This window comes from Rhinopithecus bieti, unplaced genomic scaffold (assembly GCF_001698545.2).
Source record: "Rhinopithecus bieti isolate Rb0 unplaced genomic scaffold, ASM169854v2 scaffold_64314, whole genome shotgun sequence".
Lineage (NCBI taxonomy): Eukaryota > Metazoa > Chordata > Mammalia > Primates > Cercopithecidae > Rhinopithecus > Rhinopithecus bieti.
The window spans coordinates 159,551-172,254 of NW_016824620.1; the positions used below are offsets into that span (position 1 = coordinate 159,551).

The following is a 12,704-nucleotide window of genomic DNA, read 5'->3' on the forward strand; positions in this document are numbered from 1 at the left end:
AAAAAAAAGTAAGGGTAATTTTTGTCTTGGTCATGGGCCAGACTTGGCCCATGGGCTTTAGTGTGTCAACTTTTATATATAGCATGTATATAAATTAGTTATTGTATCTAATAGGATATGTAATTCATTCATACAATCTGCAAGTATATATTTTGTACTCATTGTGTGCTTATGCTGTTCTAGCATTGGGATACAAAAATAAAGAAAACATTCCTATCCTCAGTGAGTTTACCTTTAATGTAGGAGATAGATAACGAACAAGGGAAGAAATTTAGAGAGAGAAATACTGTGGGAACAGTGAAGCAAGGTGGGCAAGCAAAGTAGGAGAGTGAGGAAGGCTGGGAGTTGGGGTGCTGTTTATGCAAGGAGTCAGTGAAGTCTTTCTGACAGGTAACACGGTAACACCTTGAAGGAAACAGGAGCCGGCTGTGCAGAGAGCTGGGTGGGAGTGTCCTGGGGAGGGGGCATCAAGGGCACAGGCTTGAGGCAGGAGCTTGCTTAGTGTCTCCGAAGAGCAGCAATGAAGCCACAGTAGTTAGGGAAGTGGAAATAGGAGAGGACGTAGTTGCAACCTCTCCTTGAACTTTCATAACACCTGTTCCCTGTCCTTGCTTATCTTCTCCTTTGAGAAACTGGGGCAGGGGTCACATAGGATGAAATTTACAATATGGAGCCTTGTCAAGGCATTGCCACCCAAAGACAAAATTCTGATCCTACCTTTCCTTAAATCCTGCAAGCCCTATGTCACTTGGGAGAATCAATACAGAGGAGGATTTTAACCTTGTTAAAATGGAAAGATTTCTTTTAGGGATCTGTGCCTCTTAAACTATAGTGCATGCAGATCACTGAAGGATCTTGTTAAAATGGAGCTTCTGATGTATCAGGTCTGTGGGTATCTGGGTCCTGAGTATCTTATCTGCATTTCCAACAAGCTCCCAGATGCCACTGATGCTGCTGATTCACAGTCCATACTTAGTATGATGAGCTTTCTAATCAGTATTTAAATTACAAAATCATATAAGTCTAACCTTCTAGTTTCTATTTATATTTACTGGATTGTAAACTCCGTAAGGGTAGGAATTATCTTAGCCTCTTGTTGTATCAGACTCAGCACTTAGTTTAGGAAACTGCAATTATTAGGAGCTGAGTGAAAAATACTATTCATATAAGTACATGTATAAGTACACTACTCTGAAGGAAGACATGTGAAGGGAAGATATGTGGATTTTATTGTGCCTTTTGTCTGAATTTATCTTTCACAATAATATAGTTGAAATTAGCCTAGAATTTAGAAGGACAATCACAATTTTTCCCAATTAGTAATTTGAATGATGTCAAATAGATTCATACCCTTTAGAAAATTTAAATTTTTTCATAAAATTATATTTTGATACTACTTTAATACATAACTCAGCTAGAATATATAGGTTTCATTTCTGCAATGTATATTCTAAAATTTATATGAAAATGCAGAGGATCTAGAATAGCTGAAACAATTTGGAAAAAAAGAATAAAGTTGGAAGACTTAGTCTCTCTCTTTTTTTTAACCATTAAGTTATAATTATCAAAAGAGGCATTAAAGAATAGTCAAGCCAGGTGCGGTGGCTCACATCTGTAATCCCAGCACTTTGGGAGGCCGAGGCAGGCAGATCACCTGAGGTTAGGAGTTCAAGACCAGCCTGACCAACAGGGTGAAACCCCACCTCTAGTGAAAATACAAAAATTAGTCGGGTGCACGCCTGTAGTCCCAGCTACTCAAGAGGCTGAGGCAGGAGAATGGCATGAACCCAGGTGGTGGAGGTTGCAGTGAGCCAAGATCATGCCACTACACTCCAGCCTGGGTGACAGACTCTGTCTCAAAAAAAAAAAAAAAAAAAGAATAGTCAAATAGAACAATGGGACAGACCACAGGGTCCAGAAATAGAGCCAAACTTAACATGGTTAAATGATTTTCAACAAAAGGGATGAAGAAATTTAAGGGAGAAAGGAAATTCTTTTTAAAAAATAGCACTGGTACAACCAGATATCCAAATAGAAAAGAAACATATAATAAAACACACGACTCAAAAACATTATACCTAGTGAAAGAAGTCACACATGGCCGGGCACGTTGGCTCATGCCTGTGATCCCAGCACGTTGGGAGGCCGAGGCAGGTAGATCATGAGGTCAAGAGATCGAAACCGTCCCGGCCAACATGGTGAAACCCCGTCTCTACTGAAAATACAAAAATTAGCTAGGTGTGGTGGTTTGTGCCTGTAATCCCAGCTACTAGGGAGGCTGAGGCAGATGAATTGCTTGAACTCGGGAGGCAGAGGTTGCAGTGAGCCAAGATGGTGCCACTGCACTCCAGCCTGGCGACAGAGCAAGACTCCACCTCAAAAAAAAAAAAAAAAAAGTCACACACAAAAAAGTGCTTACTGTGTGGTTCCATAGAGGCAAAGCTAATCTATAGTGATAGTGTTTAGAATAGTGGTTGCTTCTAGTAAGGGGTACTGACTGAGAAGGGACCATGGAAACTTTCTGGGTTGAAGATGTTCTGTATGCTTTGATATGGAGGGACCATTCCGTACTAGTCAAACCGTGTACTTCAGATCTGTTTATTCCACTCTATGGTATTTAAACCTCAATCAAATACAATGTACCTGTTTTTTGCTATGCTAATAAAATCTCTTGTGGTTTTGAGGTGCACAAAAATAATGAAGCTACTTCATTTTGTCATCCACATTTAGCACATTATTATGGAAAGAAGAAAAATAAAAGAATTGGGAGGCCACCTGGTGGGCATAGTAACTTAGCTTGTGCCCTGAAAAAAGCCAGTAAGAGGAGAAAGAGGCGGAAAAATGTTTTTGTTCATAAGAAGAAACGCTCCTCTGCATCTGTTGATAATACCCCAGCAGGCTCTCCCCAGGTATGAGATCTGTGATGTGCCTGTAATGTCTCAAAGCCAAGTGACCACTGCTTTATAGTATGGACACAGAATACCTGCAGGTCTTTCTAACTCAGATCTCTGGCCAATAGAAGATGGTTTTGTGGCCCAGGAACTGGTTTGTCCTGAATTTCTTTTCTTTCTCTATTATTATTTTTTAAAATCATATGAAACCTGGGATTGATGTCCTGAATTTCAATGAGACTTCTCTCCTTTTCCTACAGGGAAGTGGGGGTGAAGATGAGGATGACCCAGATGAAGGGGATGATGATTCCCTAAGTGAAGGCAGTACATCCGAGCAGCAGGATGAGCTACAGGAAGAATCAGAAATGTCAGAAAAAAAGTCATGCTCCTCTTCTCCCACCCAAAGTGAGATATCCACATCGCTGCCTCCAGATAGACAAAGGAGGAAAAGGGAGCTTCACACCTTTTCATTTTCTGATGATGAAAATAAACCTCCTTCACCAAAGGTACCATTTAAAAAAGTTTATTTTTTATTTCTTTCTCTCTAGAATTTTCCTCTGGAATATGATTATTAGTGATAATTGGCATTCTACTTCTTTCAATACAGACTTATGTAGAATTTCCAGGGTCTCTTGTAAAGTGACCCCAAATGCAGTGATTTACATGTGTTTCAAGGATTAGTTGAGATCACCTACTTATGGGGGAAAGTCTCTCTCAGAGTAGCTGCTTGTTTCAACAGCAACAACAACAAAAAGCTCCATTGCTAGCTTATTTGTAGCTTGTCATTTAGTTTTGGGAAAACTGCCTTTTTAATATATATTTCATAATATATATGGTTTTGTGGAAAAAAGTTATTTATCCTTTTGATTCTGGGTTAAGCCATTTGGTTTAGTATATTTACTATATACGTATGAACATTTTATAACATATATGTAACAGTAAAGAACAGCAATTAAGTTAGTGTTCAAAAACTAGATTGCTTTTTAAGGATATTCCATGAACAGAAGCAGTAAATGATTCCTCCTGGTAGTTTATTTAGTTAAGCCTTCTCTCATTGGAATTAGCATCCCCTTCTCTTTAGCACCCTATTTTTCTTAAATTGTCTAAATTATCTGTGCTGAAACTTTGAGATAAATTCTTTCCCATTGATACTTGGTATTATAAAAGACAGACATTTCCTGAGTACCTGATGCACTTGGGTCTTTGACATCTTTGCTGGGAGAAATCGTGTCCTAAGACCACTTTAAATCATGTCCTGAAAGATTATGAGTTTAGGTAGAGAGAATTTTTTAGAATAAAATAGCCTTAACACCGTTTGGTTTGATTGTGTTGTGGGGAATGAAGGAAATAAGGATTGAAGTTGCTGAAAGGCTTCACCTGGACAGTAATCCCTTGAAGTGGAGCGTGGCAGACGTTGTGCGGTTCATCAGATCCACTGACTGTGCTCCATTAGCAAGAATATTCCTAGACCAGGTAATCACAGATTCCTATAATTTTTAGTAATGTCTCTTTAGCAATAAATTATGGATGTAATAGTCAACAATTTATTTACAAGTTTTAGGAAAAATATTTTGATCCAAAAGAAAAGAATTGTCTTAATTCCATTTTCAGGAGTCAAAGATGATAAAAAAAAAAAAAAAGTTATTTATCAGACTTGCTTCATAGTTTAAGCAGATTATCATTGCATTCCAATTTTTCCTAAGAATTTGATTCTATCCCTCCAATATCAAGCATACCATGCTTAATTATCCACGTCTTTTCAAAAATAATGATTTACTTGTTTTAAAAAATAGCATCTGTCATGTTAGGCTCTAGAGTGGTGATGAGTTTTAAGGCAAGCTTGCTGAAACACAGCCAGTGGCCTTAAACATTGACATAAGTTTTGTTTAGATAGTTAGGGAGGTTCAAGAGCTTATCGGGTTTTTATGAATGTTACAGAGTAGGAAAACATTGAAGTTGATAGTTAATCCTTTGTTTCAGATTTAGAAGGAACCCTTAAAAAAGATGGCACAATTAGTTGCCAGTTACAGGGCTAGTTAAGTTTACTAAATTTCTATGGGGCAGAGACTCTGTGGAATGGATTCTTATCCTTGGTAAAATTTTATTGTCCTCAGTAAAACTTTATTAATTCTGAAGCTTCATTAGTATGGAAGACTGTGGAGTCACTTAAAAGGAAGTGTGTGATACCTAAGATGAAAAATTAAGGAAAGGAAAGCATAGGGACTCCAGTTTTGACAAAGCTAAAGTGAGGAGAGGCTGTCATGATCAAGCTGCCTTTCATGTGCACATCACAGATAATACTTGTCTTTTATGCTTTACCAGGAAATTGATGGGCAGGCCCTATTGCTCCTTACCCTTCCCACTGTTCAAGAATGCATGGACTTAAAATTGGGCCCTGCCATCAAACTTTGCCATCACATAGAGAGGATCAAGTTTGCTTTTTATGAGCAGTTTGCCAACTGAGGACAACCAAAGTGAGCTGGATCTTTGAAGCACAAATGCAGCAAATCCTTCACCCTGCTTTATAAGTGGAGCTGGAATAGTCCTGGGGCTCTGGGGCCTGCAGGTGTCAGCTTGCTCTCTTTGCACTTTCCGGGAAGGAGGACTCACAGTGAGGAAGCAAAAACTGTGCACAGAAGTGGATCGCCTGCCGGTGGAAATGTGGACATCTCTTGTTCAGCAGATGGCAGTTTTAAAAAAATAAAGGTTGTGAGGAAAAGACTTATATGAAGAAAAGCATTTCCAGTGGTGTGGCCTGAAAACAAAGAATAACCTAGGCTGCTGGAAAGCACCCTTTTGGTTGTTTTCATTCTGTTCCCTCCCATTGTAGATTGAACTTTGTTCTCTGCTTCCTTTTTCTTGGAAAGAGAGGACCTAGCTTTAAGTCAGCACTGATTTGGGACTGTTCCTAAAGGCATATCAGTGCTTCACTGTCATTGTGTTTTTAAGCTTTTTAAAATTAAAACAGTTCATTTTGGGGATGATTATGTGGCTCTAGGGTTTTGAATGTATAGTCACACTTTGATCCATTTTAAAATCGATTCTTAGGAGTTTCTTTGTTTACTACCTCTGTTGATAATTGAGCTTACAGCCATGTATGAGGTTTTTTGTATGATGCCATTTTTAAGCTACATGAACACTAAAATTATGACAGAATTTGGAGCGGGGGGGGGCGGGGAACTGTTTGCTTTCTTAAAAACATTATGTGGGCACTTACACCAGTTCCTTAACTGACCTGATCTAAGAACTCTACTGTTACTGTTCTCCATCTTGACCCAGCCTGGGCTGCCTGTGTTAAGTAACATCACCAAGACTGTTAGTATTTCCGTTTAATTGCCCTCTTCCTGTTCATTCTTAGAGGGGCTTCAGTGACTTTTATTTTGTGTTTACTTTTCTCTAGAGTTGTTTGTCTACCTCTGTTTCATTTCTATGGTCTTTACTTTGGGTGAAAATCAGTAGGTGTTCCATGGACCCACAGCGAAGCCCATTTGTCCTTCTTTCCAGGGGTCTCCACTGTAGAAGCACAGCACAGAAAACATGTTTTGGAGGGTAACGCAGAACATGGAGTTTCTGTAGCAGTGTCCTCAGCGGCTGGATAAATATTGAGACGTGGTTAAGGATTCTGGAAACCTCTTTGCCTAGCCACACTTAGACTTTTTTCAGCTAATCCTTTAAATTGAATATAATCTTTAGTCCGAGGATTCCCATTTAAACAACTCAGTATTCTTTTAAGTGTGTCTTTTAGCCCGGCTCAAGTTAACATGAAACTCCAGGTGAATTTTCACTTATGATTCCATTGCTAGCTATTATATAATAATAGCGTTTGCTGCACTATTCTAGTCATGAGGAGTGAAGAAAAACACATACCTAGGTTGTCTCCCCTAAATGGGTTGCTTTGCTGAATGCTTTTTTATCCTAATCACCTGCAAATTTATAACCCAATCATTCTTCCTCAAGATTTGAAAATGTTTTAATCCTGCAAACTGGGTGAATTCTAAACAGCTCTACAAATATAAGGAAATATTACAGCAAATTTTAACTGATTGTGATTTTTTTCCCCATTCCCGACCACGCCAACCTATTTTTGTGGACATTGGTGAATAATCTGGAGCCTCTCTTCTTTGGGTAATACATAAACGAGCTTAACTCAAGCCCTGGAACTAAATCATACATGAAGACATTAACTCTTTGCTTAGGTTCCTAGCAGATATACCTGAGAAGAAGCTTCATTTAAGGAAAAATTAATATGTTTGAAACTTTAGAGATCCAGTTTTTTAAAATTCTGTGTCTGTGGAAGAGAAGGATATACTAGGGAATAATTAGCATTAAACATTAAGCTTTTGGTGGGTAGTGGTGGTGGTGGTGATCTTGCTTAATGAAATTTCCTGAGAGTTCAGTCAAGGCACTAAGGCAAAGAGGGCCCTTTGAGGAAGAACAATGGAACAGAATTTCTGGAATTAATGTTTAGTGCCTCGTGTTGTTATCTTATTTAGGAAAGTGAAACATATTTCCTATAAGAGGGAATTCAGCAAGCACAAGAATAATGAATGCTTTGTCTCTTTTTGACTTCTCCAGAAAACACAGAATTAATAATCACCTCCCTTCACAGGTGAGGGGATGGATGAAGGCCCCAAAGGGCGAAACATACAGCCCCAAGTAATCTCTGATCTGGGTAGAGTCAGAGCCCAACAGGCTTGTTTATACTATGATTATTCAGGCTCAGCCTTCTCCTAGAGAAAGGCTGACTCTAAATGGTCAAGTTGGTTGGGTTTCCCTTAATGTTTCTTGCATTCTCCTACTAAGATATAGTTTATTAGGCAATTGCATAAAGAATTATATCCCCCAGCCCTGACTCCCATATATTATGTAAGTGAGGATAATTGTTTGGGAATTTAGCACAGGGCACTTTTTTTAACTTAAAATTTGAACTTAATTTACCTCACAAAGCTGCTGGGACTGGACTGGATAACAATGATGTTCTGGTTACTGTGATGCTGAAACAGATTTCAAGACAGATAATAGCTCACCACGTTGGGGTAAAATGTTGATATGTTGCACATAGGTGCAAGAACTTTGTGTTTTAGAGAGACCAACTTCTTAAATGTGTAACAGTTACATTGTGAGGGGACTGCATTGGTCTGGATTTCACCTGCAGCTGGGCCTATAGCCTGCCTGAGGTCAGAAAAGTTTTCATGACCCATTTTTTACCCTGAATTGACAAGTTTAGAAAACAGGTTAGTGGACTATTTCATCCTCCTGGCTATTTCATCCTTGAAAAGCTGGCTGACCAATATTAGACTATTACTGCTACATTAGTGTGCTAGGGAAACCTTTTTGCTGCACATGCAGATTTTTCTGTGACATTTTGACTAGATTTTGTGGGCTTCTGGGGACTATGCTGTTTTCCTTTGTAAACCATCTTCATCCTTCTCATTTGAAGCAGAGTTGAAGTGGCTAACGCGGGGAATGCATTTGTGGAAGCTTGCACTCTATCTGCCTTTGTTCAGCAATGCAGGTGGCTCCTAGCATTTATCTATGTTATAGATATGTGAGGTCAGGGAAGGGTACTTACTAACCTCTGGAAAAGATGAGCTTCTTGGTAAATATTTATTGACTTATGGTAGAAGCAAACATAGAAAACTAGTTCAGAACTTAGCCTTAATATGCCTTTTCTCCTGGAAGTAAAATTATTCTGTGAGACAGAAGACATTGGACCTTAGCTACCAGAGGACCTGGATACATTTTACTTGCTCTCTAGTACCAATTCAGTTACTAATGTGGTACCTGAATACAATTTAAAAGCTTTAGGAGGCCTTAGGTAGGGTGGGACTCAGAATCATTTCCCTCTCTCAAGCCAACAAGTGTTTCTGAGGGACACACAGAACATCAGGTGATCTAGATGGGAACATTTGGGAAAACTATCACAGGCAATTATATTTACTTGGCACCTGTATCACCAAAGATTGTTCTATTTGAGACACCATTTACTGGTTTAATTGATCAACAGTGGAACATGCCCTGGATTTGAACTCTGATCCTGTGTATTGAGGATGTGCCGTGTGTGCACACACCAGTTCAAAAGTGTTCTGTGTTATCAGTAGGAAACCTGTTGGCCTTATGAAGCTAAATAAGAAGAAGCCATCACTACAAAAAATGAAGTACAAATCTTGGTGGGGACCAGAAGCGGCCTTTTCAAGCTTGGATTTCCTTGCTCCTGGGTCCATTGTAAGCAACCATATGTTTGTCATGGTGCTGACTCAGACATCGTAGGACAAAGAGCCTCCTGCAAAACCAAAAAGAAATGTTACTGTCCTGCAATTATAATTCTTCCTTGACTTTGTTCACTTTAGATGTTTTATTAGTGAGTTTTGATGACTCCCACCCCTTATGTGAGAATGTGTATACTTTGGAAACTTGAATTTATCCAAACAAGCTACCTATGACTTAGAATCTGGGCATAAGTTTTAAATTCAATGCTCAGTCCAAATGGATCTGGTTCCAGGCCCACTCCAAGGGTGGTTCCAGGTGTGTTTATTCAGTGCTTGTACCAGACCACACAGGTAGCCTTGTTTCTGAGGGCAGCTTTACGGGGAGGTGTAGAAGGTGGTGGGCAGCAAATGCACTGCAGAGTCATTTACTTGGGTATGGTGTTTAAGGAGCCTGAGATTTTCACAAGAACCAGCAAAACCAGGAGTGGAGAATTGGGGAGAGAGAGAAGTAGGCCTAAAACTCCCTCTTCTTGTGTCTTTTTTGACTTAATACACCATTGGGTCTGTCCTGGTGCTATGGCCTATCACAAAGGACTGTTTTAAGAGAGAAGCAAGCCACAGCCTTGCCAGATAAATCTCCAACACCAGCAGAAAAGCATGAACCCTGATCTGTGGGAGGCAAGGGTCTCCCATTATTTCTGGAGGCAAATGGTGCCTTCTAGTGAAATGGTGCCACCATTTGCTGATGGGGGTGCCTGTTCTCAGGATGTGTGGAAACTCAGGCCTGAGGGTTTCTACATGGTTTATTCAATCTAACTGCATACCTAGCTTGGCAGAATGGAGGTGGACAAAAGTGCTGAAAGGATGAGGGTAGGCTTTTAGGGCAAATCAAGTCACAAAGCAGATGATTGAGGGAGGTTACAAAGCTTAGGCAGAGTTAAAGTTGGGCAGTCCATTAGCTCCTTTTGCAGGAATCTCTGGAGAAGGTAGTTTGTTTCTCTTGAGATTTTAAGTGCTCATTTCTTTTCCCCTCCTTTTTTTTTTTTTTTTTTTTTTTTCATTGAATATTCTCTAAAGACAATCAGAGGCCTGCCAGGGAGGGACTCCTGGCTGGTTCCAGCACTGTCCTTAGGCCTCTTTTTAATACTAACTTGTTGGAACTGATGCACTTTGTTTAATGTATTTTGCCTTTTTTTTTTTTAAGCTGCTCATTTAGAACAAAATCAAATGCTTATTGCATTGTATCCTTCCTGCTTGCTGTTTTTCCTCTTAATTTCAAGTTATGCATTGAACATAAAAGTACACTTAAGAAGTATGCACAAGAATACCTATTAAAATAACTCCCATCAAGTTTCATGGTATAACTTCAAAGGATTAAAAAAACTATTTTGGATTAATATTTTGCGTGGTTTTTTTTTTTTGTAAATATGATTGTATATAAGCTTGTGGTACATTATGACAGTTTTAAGTGGTTGTGAGAACACTAAAGAAAACAGGTCTTAAGCTATGTTTAACCTTAACTTTGTGCTGATTTGACAGCAAGGAAGGCATTTTGGCCAGAGTAAATTTTTTCAAACTCTTTCCAGTGGGACCTCAGAGAATCATTTCCAAATGGATGAAAAGTTCCTTCCTACTTTAATAAAACTCCAGAATTCTTTCCCCTCTCTTGCTGTCTCATCCTTTACTTTCTGGATTTAGGTGCTTTTTAATTCCAGTTCAGGAAAGATAGGAAGAGTAGAATTTCCCCATAGCAACCTTGCTCCTGGCATTGGGGATTCTGCCTCTGATCTCCGAAGACTGCTTCTTGTTTGTTCCTCTGTGAGCCTTAAGGATTCCTCCACAGCTGGATGTGCAGAACAATTCTTTGTCAAAATCATCACTTTTCAGCTCAGTATCCAATTTTCCTTGAGCTGTCTGTGTCTTTAAGCAATCAATAGTCTCCTTATGCCCAGCCACAATCTCTTCTGCTTTAAGACGTAGCCTCTTGTTTGATTCTCTCTAAACATTGTACTGTTAACTGTTGAGCACCCTCATAAGATCCCTCTTAGACTAAAAGATAGTTCATGCAATTTTAATTTTCCCTTATCCATTTATTTTCTTAATCTGATTTTCTGTATTTGCCCACGGCCAGTACTTGTGGAGAGTTTAAAATTTTATAAATTAAAATTCCATTTAAATTAAGCATTTTGTTGCATGTTCTCTGTACCAGGCACTATGTTGAATTTGAATTGAAGGGTAAATAAAAACAATTCCTGCCCTCAGGAGGCTCACACTTAGCTGTGGGAGAGAGAGATGTGTACAGCTGTCAAATTTAGCAGTCTGAAAAGTTTTGATGGAACAATACACACAAGGTAATGTGGGAGCAAGAGGGAGAGGGAGGTCAGATAGGCCTTGATGCACCTGAGGAGCAGTTCATGGAGCAGGGAAAAGGGAATGGCATCCATGCAACTAGAATGCTACATAAAGGCACAGAGTTGAGAAAATGTAAGAGAAGGCTGGAGAACTGCATTTTTATTCTCTAATCTGGTTAATATTCCTGTTTACCAAGAAAGCTTTTAGATAGCATTTAACCCTCTTAGGTAATTGGAATTTGGGGGTCTATTTAATAGGAAAACTTTTTCCTAGAGATATTTACTGTTGAAAACATGTAGCTCAGTGTCAACTGGACTCATACCATGTGTTCACTGACATTCTGCAGTAGGAAAGTCAGGGGCTCTAGAGCACCAACAAGAGGGTGTCCAGAGAGAGCCCAGATTGGGCTGGAGGAATGGATGAAAGAATGGGGACTCAGGGTCTTGTTAAAGGCAGAGCACAAGTTCCGAGAAGTTGGAAAGGGTTAGGTGGGAGTGTGTGTGTGCAGGGGGATGTTGCAGCCTGGCAAATACCAATCATTTGCCTTTTACACTCTAAAGGTAGTTGTGCTCCCCAAGTGAATAAGGTGGGACATGTGCACATCAGGTTTTTAATGTGAAACCTGGTATATTTCAAAATGAAAGTGATTGGATTCAGGTGACCATTTAAATTATGTCTATGAAAAAAATAAAATAGACTTGGGGCCTTGATAAGCCTTTAGCTAGGGAAGTAGGAAAAAGACTCAAATGTCTAGGTTGGAAGGAAGACTCCTGTGCGCAGTCTTAGATTGTTTTCCTTATTCACTTGCTTCAGAATAATCCAGGCTGCAAACTATTGGGCCNGTAAATATGATTGTATATAAGCTTGTGGTACATTATGACAGTTTTAAGTGGTTGTGAGAACACTAAAGAAAACAGGTCTTAAGCTATGTTTAACCTTAACTTTGTGCTGATTTGACAGCAAGGAAGGCATTTTGGCCAGAGTAAATTTTTTCAAACTCTTTCCAGTGGGACCTCAGAGAATCATTTCCAAATGGATGAAAAGTTCCTTCCTACTTTAATAAAACTCCAGAATTCTTTCCCCTCTCTTGCTGTCTCATCCTTTACTTTCTGGATTTAGGTGCTTTTAATTCCAGTTCAGGAAAGATAGGAAGAGTAGAATTTCCCCATAGCAACCTTGCTCCTGGCATTGGGGATTCTGCCTCTGATCTCCGAAGACTGCTTCTTGTTTGTTCCTCTGTGAGCCTTAAGGA

At 39.4% G+C, this 12,704-nt stretch overlaps 1 protein-coding gene across 13 annotated transcripts in view; it reads left to right on the forward strand.

Annotated features, from left to right (window-relative positions):
• Positions 1 to 6,047, forward strand: part of SFMBT1 (Scm like with four mbt domains 1) — a 148,708-nt gene extending 142,661 nt beyond the window's left edge. For all 13 annotated transcript variants that reach the window (XM_017862496.1, XM_017862487.1, XM_017862494.1 and 10 more), the window contains 4 exons: positions 2,731 to 2,909; positions 3,152 to 3,397; positions 4,236 to 4,364; positions 5,214 to 6,047. In XM_017862496.1, coding sequence (XP_017717985.1) covers positions 2,731 to 2,909; positions 3,152 to 3,397; positions 4,236 to 4,364; positions 5,214 to 5,354 — 695 coding nt within the window. In that variant the 3' untranslated portion in view covers positions 5,355 to 6,047. The remainder of the gene's footprint in view (positions 1 to 2,730; positions 2,910 to 3,151; positions 3,398 to 4,235; positions 4,365 to 5,213) is intronic.
• The last annotated feature ends 6,657 nt before the right edge of the window (positions 6,048 to 12,704 follow it).